This window comes from Kogia breviceps, chromosome 8, assembly GCF_026419965.1.
Source record: "Kogia breviceps isolate mKogBre1 chromosome 8, mKogBre1 haplotype 1, whole genome shotgun sequence".
In the NCBI taxonomy this organism is placed as follows: Eukaryota; Metazoa; Chordata; class Mammalia; order Artiodactyla; family Physeteridae; genus Kogia; species Kogia breviceps.
Window position 1 is genome coordinate 8,272,557 of NC_081317.1, and position 15,791 is coordinate 8,288,347.

General features: G+C 45.7%; 1 protein-coding gene across 2 annotated transcripts in view; it reads right to left on the minus strand.

The window, feature by feature from the left end:
• The window catches only part of GARNL3 (GTPase activating Rap/RanGAP domain like 3), a 151,003-nt gene that overhangs the window by 116,121 nt on the left and 19,091 nt on the right, over positions 1-15,791 (minus strand). The window contains exons 1-2 of one of the 2 annotated variants that reach the window (XM_067040683.1): positions 13,810-13,861; positions 10,660-10,830 (exon numbers count right to left, since the gene is read on the minus strand). In XM_067040683.1, the coding sequence (XP_066896784.1) occupies positions 10,660-10,802 (143 nt within the window). In that variant the 5' untranslated portion in view covers positions 10,803-10,830; positions 13,810-13,861. Of the gene's footprint in view, positions 1-10,659; positions 10,831-13,809; positions 13,862-15,791 lie in introns of those variants that run through there. The other variant, XM_059073186.2, reaches the window with a different exon arrangement.

A 15,791-nucleotide genomic window follows, 5' to 3' on the forward strand; every position in this document is an offset into this window, starting at 1 on the left:
AAGGGAGGCATGCCGTCCGGAGTGGGCACTTCCGAACAGTCCTGTCGGCCGCGAGAATCCTAGAGGACACCAAGGGCGTTCCGACCCTCGCTACTCAGAGTGGTCCTTTTCCCTGAGCTGATTAGAAATGCAGACCCTCAGGCCCCATCCCAGACCTAATGAGACAGAATCAGCATTTTAACAAGATCCCCTGAGGATTCAAATTCACACTGAACTTTGAGAAGCACTGACTCTGGTTCTCAAAACCTAGCTATATGTAAGAATCACCTGGAGTTCTTCTCTTGTCTTATTTCTTCAAGAAGCAGAAAAATAAAGAATAATATAATGAACATTATAGATACAGTTGAAACCCCTCTCCTTGATCGCATTTTCATCTCTCTCTCCCTTGAAACAATCACTGAATAATTTGGTTCGCACTCCCTGCTTATTTTTTATATTTGTACTATGTAGTCATAAACCATATGCAGTACTGTTTAGCATGATCTTAAATTTTACCCAAATGTATACCATACCGTGACTGTCTCCCTGCAACTAGCTTCTTTGAACAATTTGCGTTTGAGATTTGTACACATTGATACCTGTATCACTCACAGTGCTGTGTAGTCTCCTGCTATATCACTAACCCTCTGATTCTCCATTCCCCCATGGTTGGACATTTCCTCAGGGATCATCTCCCATATTTAGCCAGCTTAGTCCTTCATCTCACAGGTCCTCACTATTTGATACCTAGATCCCTACAATAGCCTGGTCAGTCTTCCTGCCACCTCAGCATAGGATCTTAGGGTACAAGAGACTTCCACACATGTCCAGAGACTTCTAGGTCCAGAGACTTAAGGGTCACTTGGTGTCCAATCTGGTATCTGTGATCGTGTATTCTCTACCAGATACTTGAAATATAGCCAGCAAGTCTCTACTTACACACTATTAGTGATAAAGAAACAGTATGCCCCAGGGCACTCCATTCTTCCCGTCAGTTTTTTTCTACATTGAACTGAAATCCATCACACTTTAATTTCCACCAGCTGGTCCGACATCTTCACCCTTTCACTTCTTCTTAATTTCCTTACCATCATTTCCACACCCCCGGCCAGCTGTCCTGTCGTCTCAGCACTCCAGCCACAAGGCCCTTCTTCATTTCCTTCAACTTGCTGAGCATCTTCTCATCTTAGGACCTGCAATGAGCTCTCCAAACTCCTTCTTCTTCCTGACCCCACCTCCACCCCCGGATTAGAAATTACAAAGAGGGTATTGGATTAACATCTGCCTCCCCTACTAAACTATAAGCTTCACAGTGGCAGGTTCTCTGTTGGTTTTGTTCAGTGCAAAATCCTTAGCTTGTAACATAATACCTGGTACAGAGTTTAGCTCTTAGTGGGGTTTTATTTAATAATGAGTGAATGAATGAATGAAAGCAAGCCAGCCAACTCTTTGGGGCCATATAAAACAAGATCACCTCTATAGGAAAGCCCTTCAAATGTCTGAGGAGAGCCACCATGTCCCCTAGGGTTTTTCTTCTTTACCAGGGGCCAGGAGTGACACAGGAAGGTGAGGCCAGCCATACTAGATAGGCACGTAGAGAAGGGGCAGGGCAAACACAGGAACCACTTCATAACTTTCTCTAGGATCAGGCCTGGAGAGACACCCCCAGGTGCTCACAAGCCCACTGTCAGCTGCTGCTGGAAGTGAACTGCATTACACAGTATATTCATGAAATTTGTTTTTGAGTCAGATGTGAAAATACTGTAAATGTTGCATCAGGTTAATCTCAAAAAACTCACTTCAGAGGTTAATACAATGCCAGTAATATGAGCAAACAAAGAAAATGCTGTGGGGGCCATCACAATGAATACATTGTGACATCATTCACCAGCCATTAGCTCATGATGAGGCTGGCATTCCCCATGTCTAGAGATTGGCATCTTTCAATAAATAGGCAGTACAATTAAGTGCAATGGATCAACACTGTAACATTAAAAAGTGAATCATCTGCAAGTGTCAAACTCATCCAACTGTGAACTTAAGATTCTTGCATTTTATTGCCTGTAAATTATAGGACAATAAAAAATTACTTTAGAATGTCATACAGAAAAAAAAAAACCCTGATCCTAAACTTGAATAAACTAACATCTATATGTAGAGAGAAATTACATGTACATAAGTGTTGCCTGATACTTACTCAACTCTGTCTAACCCACCACTAATTCACGGCCTGATTTTAGGCAAGAAACAGCCTTTCGTGGGCTCTCAGTTCTACAACTGTAAAATGGGGTGTGATTAATGAATTAATTCAACAAATACTGATAACCACGGGACAATCCTCATAGGGCTGTTGCATTTAATGAGAAAATACATATGAAGCACTTAGCAGGTGAATAGTCTGAGCACAATTACTATTTAAAGAAACAGAGGTTGTGCATCATTAAGAAGGTGTGTGAAGAACAACACAAAGAAGAAAAAAAGTCTCTTTGTGGAAATCTAGAGATCAGCTAGATTCTCCTGTAATCTAAAACGCTCTCACTTTAGGAAGTAGCTGTTAGGGAGGAAAAACTTTCCCTTTACCCTCTTATGTTCTGTAACTGGTACCTGTGAATTAAGCTGACAAAAGACAAATTAACAGGAGAAAAGGCATACAAATTTTATTTCTAACTTTACATGCACAAGGCCTGCACAGAAAAGAAAACCCAAAGTAGCAGTTAGACTCAGAGGCTTATATACTATTTTAACAGAGGGCAATAAATTGTGGAGAAGTCACAAGACAAAAGAAAAGGGATTTGAGGCCTCCAGGAGTGGTAAATCACGGCAAGGTAGATATATGGGGGAAGCAATGGTAGATAGGGTTATTTAGTAAGGTTTGTCTATATAGACTCATCTTGGTGACTTCTCTGTCTCTGGTGATAAGGACTGTTCTCCTCCTCTTGGTAGACAGAGGGGAGGGGGCACTTTTACACAGAGAAATTTATGCCCTGCTTTTAGGCAGGTGGGGGGAGGGCAGAGAGTTCTTCCTGTGTCTGCTTTTTCTCAATTACCTTCAGCTCAAAATAATCCTCATGCCAAAGTGGCATATTTTGGGGTGGTATATTTTGATCCCCTTTATAGCCAATGCCAGTATGTGGAAAATTCTTAGTCTTAAGCATAAAAGTATATAAATGCTTGTGGAAATGACTGAATTTTGTCTTGAGGTAACCTAGGAGAGGGGGGGGAAGGCCCTGGCTGCTTTTTAAATGGCCTCTGTATTGTATTCTAATTTTCTGGACCAATTTAGATCCACTTCATCCTTCTCTGTGTTGTGTTTTTCTCCAGGTACATTCAGACCACCGTAGTGGAAGAAAAGCAGCTTACTCTGTGCTTTTAAGGTCAAACTATATTTGTGAAAGATTTTCTAAAATGTTTATTTCACCAAGGTAGTCTGATCCTGAGACAGTCTACAAAAATGAGGCTTTGAGACCAAGGATGAGGGAGAGTGTTGAGGGAGGTGGAGAACATTCTTCAAAGAAAGCAACAGACTAGATCAACTAAACTCACAGAAGTACAGGATGTAAAAGCATTTTAACTAAGAACACTTCTTACTATAGAAGATGACAGGAAAGCAGCCAGCCTGCATTCAAAGCCAAATGAGGTTTACAAAGATGAGTGTTGGCTTAGGTGAATTTAGGGCAGGGCAGCCTAAACTATTTCCTTTTGCCTCCTAAAAGCAATGATTAAAAAGAGTCATACTCTCTAGTCACTATTTATAGTGTGTCCTTATGATGTTCTGCACTGTACTTTGAGATGAGGTGAGCACCAAAAATGGGTTGCTGGCCCTTGAGGACTATAAAATTTGAAAGACTAGACAACGCGAACAGTCAAAGGAATAGATTTCTTAGTAATAGCATAACCTCCTTGAGGAAGAATGATTGCTGTTAGCGATTATTCCTCCAGGGGGTGTGGAGCTCAATGGTGCAGCTTCTGTTCCCAGAAAAGGACCAGGATGTCCTGGCAGAGTGATGCCGTACTCCTCCCTGACTTAGATCACACGGGGCAGCAACTCAGTGTTGAACCCGACGCCACCCTTGAGCAGTGAAGATCCACATTCCTCTCCCTTCCGTTCAGGCCACTCACCTCCCTGGGGACCTCACTGCTCCGGCGCCTTCCAATACCACCTCGATGCTAACAACTCCCCAGACCAAATCTCCAACTCAATCTTTCTCTCCAACTGCAAGTTCAGACTTACAGCTGTCGGCCATAGTTCTGCGGACACCCCCGGGGGCCTCTAAAACATAACATGCCCTGGGTCACCCTCACGCCCACTCCTCGCTCACATCTCAGTCAGCAGAGCTGCCATCTTCTTCCCAGTCGCTCGAGGTGCAAGTTCAGAGTCATCGCCCAGGTCTTCTCTCACATCCGACATCTTAATCAGTCTCTAGACCCCGGTACAGGCCCCACACAGTGTTGCTTTTGACTGTTGTATGTTTGTATCTGTATTTCACTCTTTGGAGAGGTAAAACTCACTTGCTTCAAAACTCACAAGAGTCCAAGAGGCCATACAGGGGTAAGTCTGTCCTCTCCTCCCTCCTCAGCCTCTCATTTCCTCTCCTCACCAGCAACCTCTATTGTTTATTGTGTGTCTGCCAGAGATGCTGTATGCATTTACAAAGAAAGAGAAATACATATTCCCTTTTGCCTTTGGTAAATGGTAGCATGCTATACACAACTCCACTCCTGGTTTTTGTTGTTTTTCTGTTTAATGTATCTTGGAGATCTTTCCAAATCAGTACCAAAAGATCCTCCATATTCTTTCTTACGGCTACATACTATTCCACTGAGTAGATGTACTGTATTTTATTTAACCAGTTTCCTAGGTAAATGGTTTTCAACCTTTCGCTACTATGAATAAACTGCAATGCATAACCTTGTATATGCCATTTTGCATGTGAGGATATTTCTAGAATTCCACCGTGTCTTTTAGTCCCTTGCCACTTCTCCCCTTCCCATTTTCACGTTCTCTGCTTTAGCTCACACCTGCATCGTTGCAGGAGCCTCCTGACTGGCATCTCTGCTCTATTATCTTTAACTTACCCAACAAGTATTTCGTGAGCACTTTCTATGTGCCACATACTCTGCTACGACAGGGAAGAACAAGAGAATAAAAACAAACAGAACAAAACAAAGCCCCCTCCTAACCAGACCCACACAGATCCCAGCCTGTCTCACAATTATCTGAGCTTTGGGAGCTTTTTAATAAATCAAGCTGCTCTCTTCTCTGTGTTTGGAATCGGTTGAGAATTAGAGACAGGAGTCAGGCAAATGGAAATCAAAACATCAGTTTCCTCCCTGTCAGAGTTTCATTGGCAAATGCAGCTGAGCACGACAGCCACATAGACTTCCTACTACTTCCCCCACGTTTAGACCTGGAGCAGCCCACTTGCGGGAGAGTCTGGTCTGCAGAGAGGCAGCTACTCGGCTGAATGGTTGCCGAGGAATCACCGTCTCATGACTGTTGAGCTCCAACAGGGGATACCGAGGCAGGTGGGCCTCCACACCTGTCTCTAGAAGACGCAGGTGTGTTTTTCCATGTGGAAACAGGAGAGGAGCTAATGCACAAGCTCGGTGGGCAACCAGATCCCAAAGGTAAGACAGGAAAAGAGGAAGGGGCAGGTCAGCTGTCCAGCCTCTTTCCTCCGTGGGACTGGAGGAGAAGTTTCTTCATGGAAACAACAGAATTTCCCCAACAGTAAACCCAAAGGCTTTCTCTCCAGCTTTGTGTTTTAAAATCAAGTAGTCCTTTACTCAGGAGAAAACTAGGTCTTTTGAGGCTTTGGGAAGCTATTTTAAAATGTCTAAATACGAAATTGCCTAATATTTGTATCACGCCTTGATGATAAACTCTTTCAAATACATGGCAACTTCTCCAAAAGATCAAAAAGCAAAGCACTGCTATTTCAGCCGAGTGAGGGAAATTAAGTCTGAATTATACTTTTTAAGAAAGCCAACTTATTGGCAGTATATTGTAATTAATCACAGGAAGGACTGATGGGAAAAAAGAATGGGCAGGTAATTCAGATGGAATTAAAAACTTTTCCGACTTTCTTCCTTCTGCTCCTGGCTGACGCCCGTTTAAGGCCAAAGGCCCCTCAAATAACCATCTTCCCAACAGCTTTCCTTTGTCTTTTCCTAATGTATTGAGCTAATGAGGAAACGTTGCCTCTTGTAGGGTCGGACATGGCCCTGAAAGGAGGTTATGAATGAGGAGACGTGAGGATGCAGAGAGACTCGCCATCTGCCTCCTGCCCTCCCTTCCCGACTGAAACGGCGTTTTCAGAGAAGCCCCGTGGCTTCCGAATCATCAAATTCAATGGAAGATTTTCGTTTCGATCTTCAAACTTTCTGTTATATTTGACACCTTCAGCCAGATCCCTGGGTCCCACCACTAAGGATTCTAATTAAATAGGTTCCATGATCTATATTTTTGAACAAACTTCCTAAGTTATTTTTGTGACCGGTCAGAGAGCACTGCCCTTCCTGAAAATCCTCCACTGTCTTCTCTGACCCCTTTGAATTCTGTTCTCCTCCCTCCTGACCACCCCTGCTCTGTTTGCCAGGGCAAGCAGAACTACCCCCTCTGCTCCTGGTAACAGACACTCCCCCACAGAACCAGGAATGGACATGTGACCCAGGCTGAGTAACTACAGTCTTTCCCCAGTTCTTCTAACTGATGGGGAAGATTTTTCCTCTCAGCTTGCAAGTCTGTGAGAACGTACGCCATGCTGCCTGAGATCACACCCGTGGCTGCATGGTGAAAACTCATGGACGGTAGGAGACAGCGAGGTCAACAGGCAGAGAGAAGCAGGGCTAAGGGGTGGAGGTTGAAGGCGTAAGAGAAGAATGGACTGACTGTTGGCACTAGAGTCCCTGGATCCAGTCACTCCCATAGTTTGGTTACATTAACCTATACATTCTCCTTTTTCGCCTAAACTATTTAGAGTTGGGTTGCTGTTACTTACAACCGATGAGCCCCTCCCTAGTCCATCTCTTAATTGGCTTCCTGGCCTCCCCAGTGTACATATCAGTGAAATTAACTCTTAAAACTGAGAGCTCAAACCATCACTTGTCTGTTTCAAAAGCCACTCAGACTCCCAATGTCCTGGCATTAAGTACGACACTTTTCACGATATGTCCCCCAATTTGACCTTCCAAACTTCCTCCTACTTCACCATACAAGCGGCAAAACAGGATCCGGCCATCCAGAATACCCTCCTCCCCACCTCTGCCAATTAAAATCTACTCAAGAAAAAGAAAAGAAGGAAGGAACGTTCTCCTCCTTTTTCAAGACCCACTTTACATTACTCTCTCTAAGAAGACTTTTCTAAGAACTTCCTTCCTCCAAAGATGTAACTGTACCCCTCTTCAGCTCCCATGGCAGTATCTAATGATCTCTGTCCTATTCCTCACCCCACCACCCATGCCTTTACCAGGTCTACTCTAACCTTCCTCTTAAATATTTCTTTACTCAATCCCATTGTTCCTGCCACTCAACAGAACACTTAATATCTCCTATCTGGCCACTCTGATAGGTCTTCCTGCCACCAGCCTTATCCTCCGGCAATCTAGCTGCCCACTGACACCAGTTATCTTTCCAGTATGCAAATCTGATCATGCTGTGCTCTGGCTGAGAGAGTTAAGACCAAACTTCCTAGCAGGCAGGTTAAGCCCTCCCACTCCCCAGTGACTTGGCCTCTGTCTGCCATCCCAGGCTCACCGCTCCCCAAGAAGCTCCAGCTGGACCACACTGTTTTGGGTTCCCCTCAAATCCAGAGTGCTTTAACGCTGCTGGCCTTTGCACAGACAGTCTCCTTTGTCTGGGGAGGCCTCCTTCACCTCTGCCTGGTAAAGTTCCCACACTTCAAGTAGTCTCTCCACTGAGAAATCTCCTTGGATTGCCCTAGGTAACGGCACTTCCATAAGCCTCACTTAATCTGGCAGGAGATGCTTCGTTTGCATACCCAGTGCTTAGCACAGGGCCCAGCACAGCACACAGGTGCTCAGGAGGTTCTTTCATCGATACCAAAAGCCTTTTCTGGTGAGGGTAGGCCTTGTATGACAAAGGGACCTCGCATGAGGCCCAACTTTGTGCTTGGTCAACTTTATTGGCGTCCAGTCTGGTCCTGCTATAATCTTCATCCGACAATACCAAGTCACCCTGTGGACATTGACATCCCATGAACACTTTGCTCCTGATGGCACCGCTGAGCACACTGAGATTAGGAGATGGGCACTGGCGCTAGACAGATGTAGGTTCAGATCCCTGCTCTGTCACTTACAAGCTGTGTGACCTGAACAAGTCTCTTAACTCTTCGGGACCTCAGCCTCCTCATCTGTAAGATGGAGCCTGCAGTAGTTACCCGTTTTTTTGTGAAGACTAAAAAAGAAAACGCATTTGGGATGTTTGCACAAGTGCCTGGTACACAGGTAATCAATTAAGTTTGCTGAATGAATGAGTTAATGAATGAGCAGCCCGCAGAATGGCAGCGGTTTTTAAAAGACGCATCTTTCTAGCCTGTTTTCCAGAAAACCCAACGTCTGGTTCCCGGTGGAATCAGTTTCAAGTCCGGCCCCTGAGTCTGGGGTGCAGCCCTTGGCCGGACCCCGCCCGCCCTGTTCTCACGGCAGCTTCGCTAGCCCTGCGGCCGCCAATCACCAGGGTCTGGTCCCACTCCTAACCAGATTCACCAATAGGACCCGGAAGACGCCACCTTGGGCTGCTTCCGCTGCGTCTCATAGGCTTCCCGGCAGTCCTGCCCACCCCTTTGATACGTCATCCGCGCGGCGCACTGTGGGGCTTGTAGTCTAGAAAGAAGCAGCGCTGTGCGTCCCGCCTGGAGCTTCAGAGGAAGGGTGGCCATTCCCCCCACCCCCTCACCTACCTCCACCCCCCCCACCCCCCGTTCCACCTTTGATAGATAAAGCCCAGGCTTCCCTGCCCTCCTTTCTAGAGCGCTGGAGCTGCCCACACGCGGGTTACCAGCGGCCCGCAAGAAACAGGAGCATTTCGCCCAGATAATTCAGCATTCACTGAAATTTTAGATTTCAGTTTCAGATCAAGGAGACATTCAATTCCCATATTCTCATAAGGGGACCTACCGCGCCACGGTGGGAGGTATGGTGGCAGCTCTGAAAAGGCATCGGTGACTCCAGACTTCTCTACCTTCCCAGAAGAACCCACTGCAGAACCAGCAGTCGTGAATTTATCCAGACCCTGTGAACCTTGTCTATCTCAAATTGTATTATCGTTTAAAATCAGGCAAGCTATCAATGGCTCCTCATCGCTCGAGATATAAAAATTCATACCCCTTAGCTAGGTGTATAAGTTACTTCATAACTATTTTTGTGTGTGTGGTTACATTTTAAAAAGCATTTCTCATTTGCTGCACAAGAGAATCGCCTGGGGAGCGTTATAAAATATTGGTATTTGTGTCCCACCTTCGACCTGGGAATCTTGGGCGGATGGTGCAGGCTTTCATATGTGTTAAAACTCCCAGGATGATTCTCCTGTGCAGCCTGGGTTGAGAATCACTGCTTTAATGCCTGTCGACACTGCTGGGACCTACTTACATGGATCCGAGCCTTTGCTCTGCACTTTCCTCTGTTCAAAGTGGCTTTCTTCTCCCTTCCTGCCTGGCGCGATGGTCATCCTGCCTGGCTAAGAGCAACTGCTCCCCGTTTTCCTACCTGTCCTCCCGCAGATCCCCTCCTCCTATATAGCACATTATACATGTTTCTTTTCTAACAGTGCTGGAGTTATTTGGTTACTTGTCTGCCTCCCTGGAAAGGCTGTCCCTGAAGAGTCCTCTTTCACCCACTCCAGAGCCACTAAATCAGAATCTCTGGCGTTGGCCTTAGGTACAGTCAGCATCAATAATATTTGTTGCATTGAACTGATGAAGCATCTCATTTGCTTTTAAGGCAATTAGATTGTTGTACCTAGTTGCCTTTGATTCCCCTGGAAAGCTAAGCACCCCTGTGTTGTAGTATCTTCTTCATTCATTACTTAATCATTCATCCAACAAACATTGTACACCATCACAAAGCCCTGGGGATTCAGGAGTAAACGGGAAAACATAGCTACCACCCTATGGGACCTGGAATCTATTAATATATTAGTTATAGCATAGTTATTATCATTTCTTCTGAATAATAATTGGAATTTTTTCCCCTTTTAGATACTATTACAGGTGAGGAGATGTCTTATTCTCTTATATCTCCAGTATGTTGCTGGCACATTGAGGGCATTCTGTAAATGTTTATTCAATCAAGGTACCACATTCATAGCACTTGTCACAATTTGTTCATATTTATTTGTATGATTACTTGATTAACGGCTATCTGTTCCATGAGCTGTAAATCCCTGGAGGACAGGAACTGAATCTCTTTTGCCTGCCATGCCTGAGACAAGGCCTGGCCAGAGTAGGTGCTCAATGAACATTGCTAAGTAAATAAATAACTAAATAAATACACATAAGGCACCATTAAGAACAGAAATGAAATCTCCCAACCAAGCATCCACTCCTCTCTCTCTCTCATTATTCTTCCCCCCGAAGGTAATTTTCTTCCTGAGCATTAAGAGATTTCAAGTTAGAGTGAGCATGAGCCCCAACTGAGATGATGCTTCTCTTACTTACTTACAGGTTGACCTGGGCCTCTACTTCAGGGTCTTTTGTTGGCCACGTCTGCAGGGGCTGGATGCCAAAGGAGAGAGACGACTTGGCTTTCCATAGAAGGGTCTGTGCCATCTGACTCCCACTGGACCCTTTCGTCAGCGGATCCATCAGTGGGCCTGGAGGCTGCAGTGCTGTACTAAAACAGAAAGAGTTGGGAAAGGCAACTCTGAGAACAGAGAAGAACGCGGGCCCATCGCTGGCCCGTTCTGGCCGCTCCTCCACAGGGGCCAGCCCATCAGTAATGAGGAGGGGGGTAAAGCCAAGGCCCTCTCAAGACCCAGGTGCCCCACTAAGACAGCACCACGCCCTTCCTGCACACTGTGGCCTTGTGGCCCTGGAACCATCCAAATCCTATCACATCCCTCAGCGATTAGTGGAGTCCTCCACACTCTCAAGGCAGCGGGGTTGAAGGTAAAAGGAGGAAGGTGAGCATGTGAACCATCACAAACTTATTTAGAAAAAGGCAACACTCACTGAGGAAGGGAAAGCTCTGTCTGGAGTACCTTCAGAGGATGGACCTCATGGCCATTGGTGTTTGGTCCGGGAGTGCCTGGTTTCTCTCCCAATTTCCATTTAAAATAGCCGAGAAAAGCCATAAAAAGAGCCTACACTGGCAACAACACTGTAGACAAAAGGACCAAACCCACGTTCAAGAGTAAAAGCATAGAGGAAGTAAGCAGTAAATGCTTGCTGAGTTAACATATGGGAATAAATTGGGAAATGCACTGCTGAAACATGCCTGCTTCTTTCTCTGATGACACAGCGAGGAAGGAGGTAAGGTGATTCTGGGATGAAGAAGGGTGGCTTTGTTAGGGAAATGTAGGCATCCCTGCTTTTTCTGATTGGAATTATTTTCTGAGCCAATCAGTAGCGTTCTTCCCCCACCTCTACCTCAGGTGACACACAAATAAGCAAAGAAAATCCAAATACTTGGAAATGGGAAAACAAAAATCAAAAGCCATCTTAGATAACACTTATGTCAAAAGGGACTCTTTATATTGTCTTCTTAATAAAACGCTGTGACAAGGCAAAAGACAAAAGACCTAGTGGTCTTATTAGTGAGGAAGAGGCATCTGCACAGGGAGCCACCATCCTGCTGCAGGGTTTGGATGCCAAGAGAAGTGACTCCATACAGCCTGGGTATTTGGAGCCAGATGGGCACTGCCCACTCCCAAGCTGCTGCAGTGGTACCAATTATAGGCTGCAGGCATGTTGCAAAAGAAAAAAAGGCCACTCTTGCCAGGTCCCCCTGGTATTCCTCCTCTATAAGTGATGACCCATCCTCCCCCATCACCTTACATGGGCCTGAGAAGCCACAGGCTGCATATCTGACCCAGACTGCTGGATAATCTTACTCTAAGCTGGCTTCAGGCCACTTATCTTGGCAGAAACTCTATAGACATGAAAGGCTCAAGCCTTCCACGTACGACAAATGGCAAGAAGGGAAGGTTCTGCTATGATGTCGGTTGTTCTTTACTCACTGGAACCTCAAGTCTTCTGCAACCCAGTGTTACTAGAGTTTATGGCTGCCTTAGCAATAAACAAACAAATAAGTAACAAAGCAGGGTTTCTGGATGAGTGACATATTTTTCTCTTTGAACCCTCTAGATTTTTTTTAAATTACAAAAATAACACTTGTATGCAAAACATTTATTAAGAAAATGTTTCTTTCTTAATCATGCACATTAAAAAAAAAGGAAAGGAAAGAAACTGCTCCTAAAAGAAACCAATAAGCAGGACAGGGAGGTGAGGTTTCATTTTCAGGCAAAGTCCTGTGAAGGTTCAGCTTCAACTGGAGTGGAGCTGGGCTGTTCCACGCGGCAGCCACGCGGCACCTGTGACCACTGAGCAAGGAAATGGGGGCAGGCAAAGCAGGACGTGCGTGTGTAAAACACACACCGGACTTGGAAGACTTAGTACAAATAACAAAGGATGCAGAGCGTCTCAATAATTTTTGTTGATTACATGTTGAAGATAAAGTGTATTAGAATTGATTTTAATGTGGCTACTAGAAAACGTAAAATCACATACATAGCTTGCTGTACAATCTGCTCGAGGTTGGTTACACCTCAGAGCTGTCCCCCCTGCGAAGAGAAACTGAGGGCCCCGGGTCGGGGTGAGGGCTGTAAAGTCCCCGGGTACTTGGCACTCTCTGCACAGGTGGGCAAAGCAGCTGTGGTGAGCAAGGGCAGCCCACCTAGGAAGAGTCGCCGCCCAGGTGTGGGTATTGGAGAAAAAATGCACTGAAGAGGGGAGGGGAGAAGATTCCAGAAATGGTGAGGGGATCTGAGGGGACCCGATGGCAGGCACGACGTCCCCACCTCCACTCCCTTTCCTCTCCCAGTTAACGGTTTGGTATTAATCCCATCATTCCTCTCGCTACGTATTTGCAACCTTTAATGTGACACACATACGGAGAATATATAACGCTCTGTGACTTGCTCTTCTCCCTAAACCACAGTCTTAGACATCTTTGTAAATCAGTAGATAAGGTACGTCTTAACATGGAACATTACAGAATGAGACAACCTCATATGCTGCTTACATTTTTAAAAATCTTTAAATACTAAGATTATTTCATTGTTTTAGTGTGTTATTGTCTAGCCCTTTCATCTTTCAAATTTGTTTAGAAACACTTAAATGCTAGTTCCTTTAAACCTTTCCCACCATTTAATTTTGTCTTTTGCCATATCTTTACCCTTGGAGTTTCTGAGCTCTTTTTGTGTACTTTCATCTAATTCTTTAGCTTCGTTTCCTAACTGTTCAGATGCTGTCTCATCACTGTTAATTTTAATCATTTTCCTCATTTCTGTTATCTTTTCTAGTCTTAACTTTCTAATTTAAAAAATGTACATTCCTCTTAATCTTCTGACATATTTTATCTTTCTTGTCTCACTATTTAAAATATTCAGCAGAGGAAGAACTTCTTGGAAAATGGCAGAGGAAGTGCTCATTTGCATAACTCCTTGGAACCCATGGAAGTAAGAAAAAATAGCCCAATACATAGAAGAAAACTCACTGAAACAAGAGAATGACCAAACTCCATGCTATAATTCTGAAGATCTGCTGTATACAGTTAATCGTGGACAGACTGAAAGTGAACATCAAGGTCTACCTAGCTTATGTAACGTGAGGGAAATGGGCAAGAATGTCCGAAAGGCCGACAGTGCCCGATCCGGAGGGCTGAGGCCTGGAAGCATAGGCAGCGCTGGGGCAGAAGCTGTTTCTTCTTGGTGTTTCACTGCCCCAGCTTTTTAACAAGAAGGGGTGGCCCGATCTGAGGAAAAGCTGAAAGAGAGAAGGAAAAGTATATCTTAAGAGCCATTTGAACCTCTTGAAAGATATTAACCAATTACATTTGAACCCACTAAAAGAAGGTCCACGAATCATGGGAAATCGCACTGACCCAGACCCTCTTTGGAGGAGGCTGTCTGCCCTGAAGTGGGGAGGGGGGCTGAAAATTTAAGGAGAGTCCTGCCACAGGGTCACATACACCACAGGCACTGGGGACTCTGCAGCCAGGAGGGCAGGCATGGGGAGAGAGTAAAACCAGATGGCACATTCCCACTGTCTCTGTCCCACTTCCCAAGAAGCATCAAAGCCAGACCTCCAGCGCCAGCTCTGAAAGAGAAGATTCACCATCGCTCAGAGAGACAGGGAAAGGAGTCAAGGTGAATCTACCCATATTATCCGTGGGTAAACACAGACCCAGACAGAGCTGCTTCTATCCCAGATGAACATGCAGGAAAAAACTAGCACAGGACCTATGAACAGAGGTTTGCAAAAGGCAGATGACAAGTACAGACGAGAAGATTTTTAACAGGAATCAGATGAAACATATTAACAGCTTTGTTTTCTCAAGAAAATGAGAGAGTAAGAACTCAAAAGAAAAAGAACCAATAATACACAGACAGACTTCTCAAGGTTCTCGGATAAAAATCGCAGTGTGACAGGAAAAGGGTTGATTCATCTTGTGGAGGTGCTTTCTGGGAGGGGAGGGGGCCTGAAGGGGAGGAAACGAGGGCCTCTGTGAGCGAATCTCCGGAGGATGGGGGTCAGTGTATGTGTGTGGTTTCTTCTTGGCCTGGGGGCAGCCCTCAGAAGCACACGGCTTACAATTTTCTCCTCTGTGACTCCCAAGCCCTCAGGGCAACTTGAGTGTTCATATCCTGAGTCTAAAGGGATGGGAGTAAAGAGAAATGTGGCCTCCTTCACAGTTAGCCCTCTGCTGTTGGCCACGAGGATGCAGTCACTGAGAAGAACCGTCCAGGAGCCCGAGATGGGGACCAGCAGCTGTGGGGGCCAGGGCCAGGCCTGCTGAGGCCCAGTGATGCAGCGAGAAACAGACCGCGTGGGGACACAACAGTGGCACAAGTGCTGTCTCTCCATACGCTGGTAGGTAGACCCCTGAAGGCAGCAAAATGGCAGAGAAGGTAACAAGGTCTCAGTTCTGGCTCCTTCGATGTAGCTGATATCTCCCCTGGTGAGGGCTGCATGGATCACTGAGCTGCAGCCATGATTCCACGAGGAACACGGGAAACTTCTGGGAGCCACACCCACTTCCTTGCATTATCGACCTTGTATCCTCGTTCGGATTGTTGGCTGAAAACAACCTTAAACCAAGCACAAATCATCATTCTTGCTGATCTGCAACCAAGATCAGCATTTGGGGCCTGAGCTGGCTCAGGAGCCAAGGGAGCAGTAACCCCTATAGCGCTGGGGGCAACGGGAAGACAGATCCCTTCTGTCCCCAGATCAAAACTGCCCCTCCCACACGCCGTCACTCCCCATCTTTCAACATTCTTCCTCCGTGGCACTCACCGCCACTGGAGCCTTCGCAGGTATGTGTTTGTCTACTGGTACACTGTCTGCCTCCTGCCCTCCCTCCACTGGAATGTTAGGTCCATGAGAGCAGGGGCCCCATCTGCCTTGTTCACGGTCTATGCCCAGTGCCTCGCACAGAGAAGGGCTCAGGAAATATGTTTGTTTGTTTTTTAAAATAAATATATTTATTTATTTATTTATTTTTGGCTGCGTTGGGTCTTTGTTGCTGTGCATGGGCTTTCTCTAGTTGCAGCGAGTGGGGTCTACTCTTCG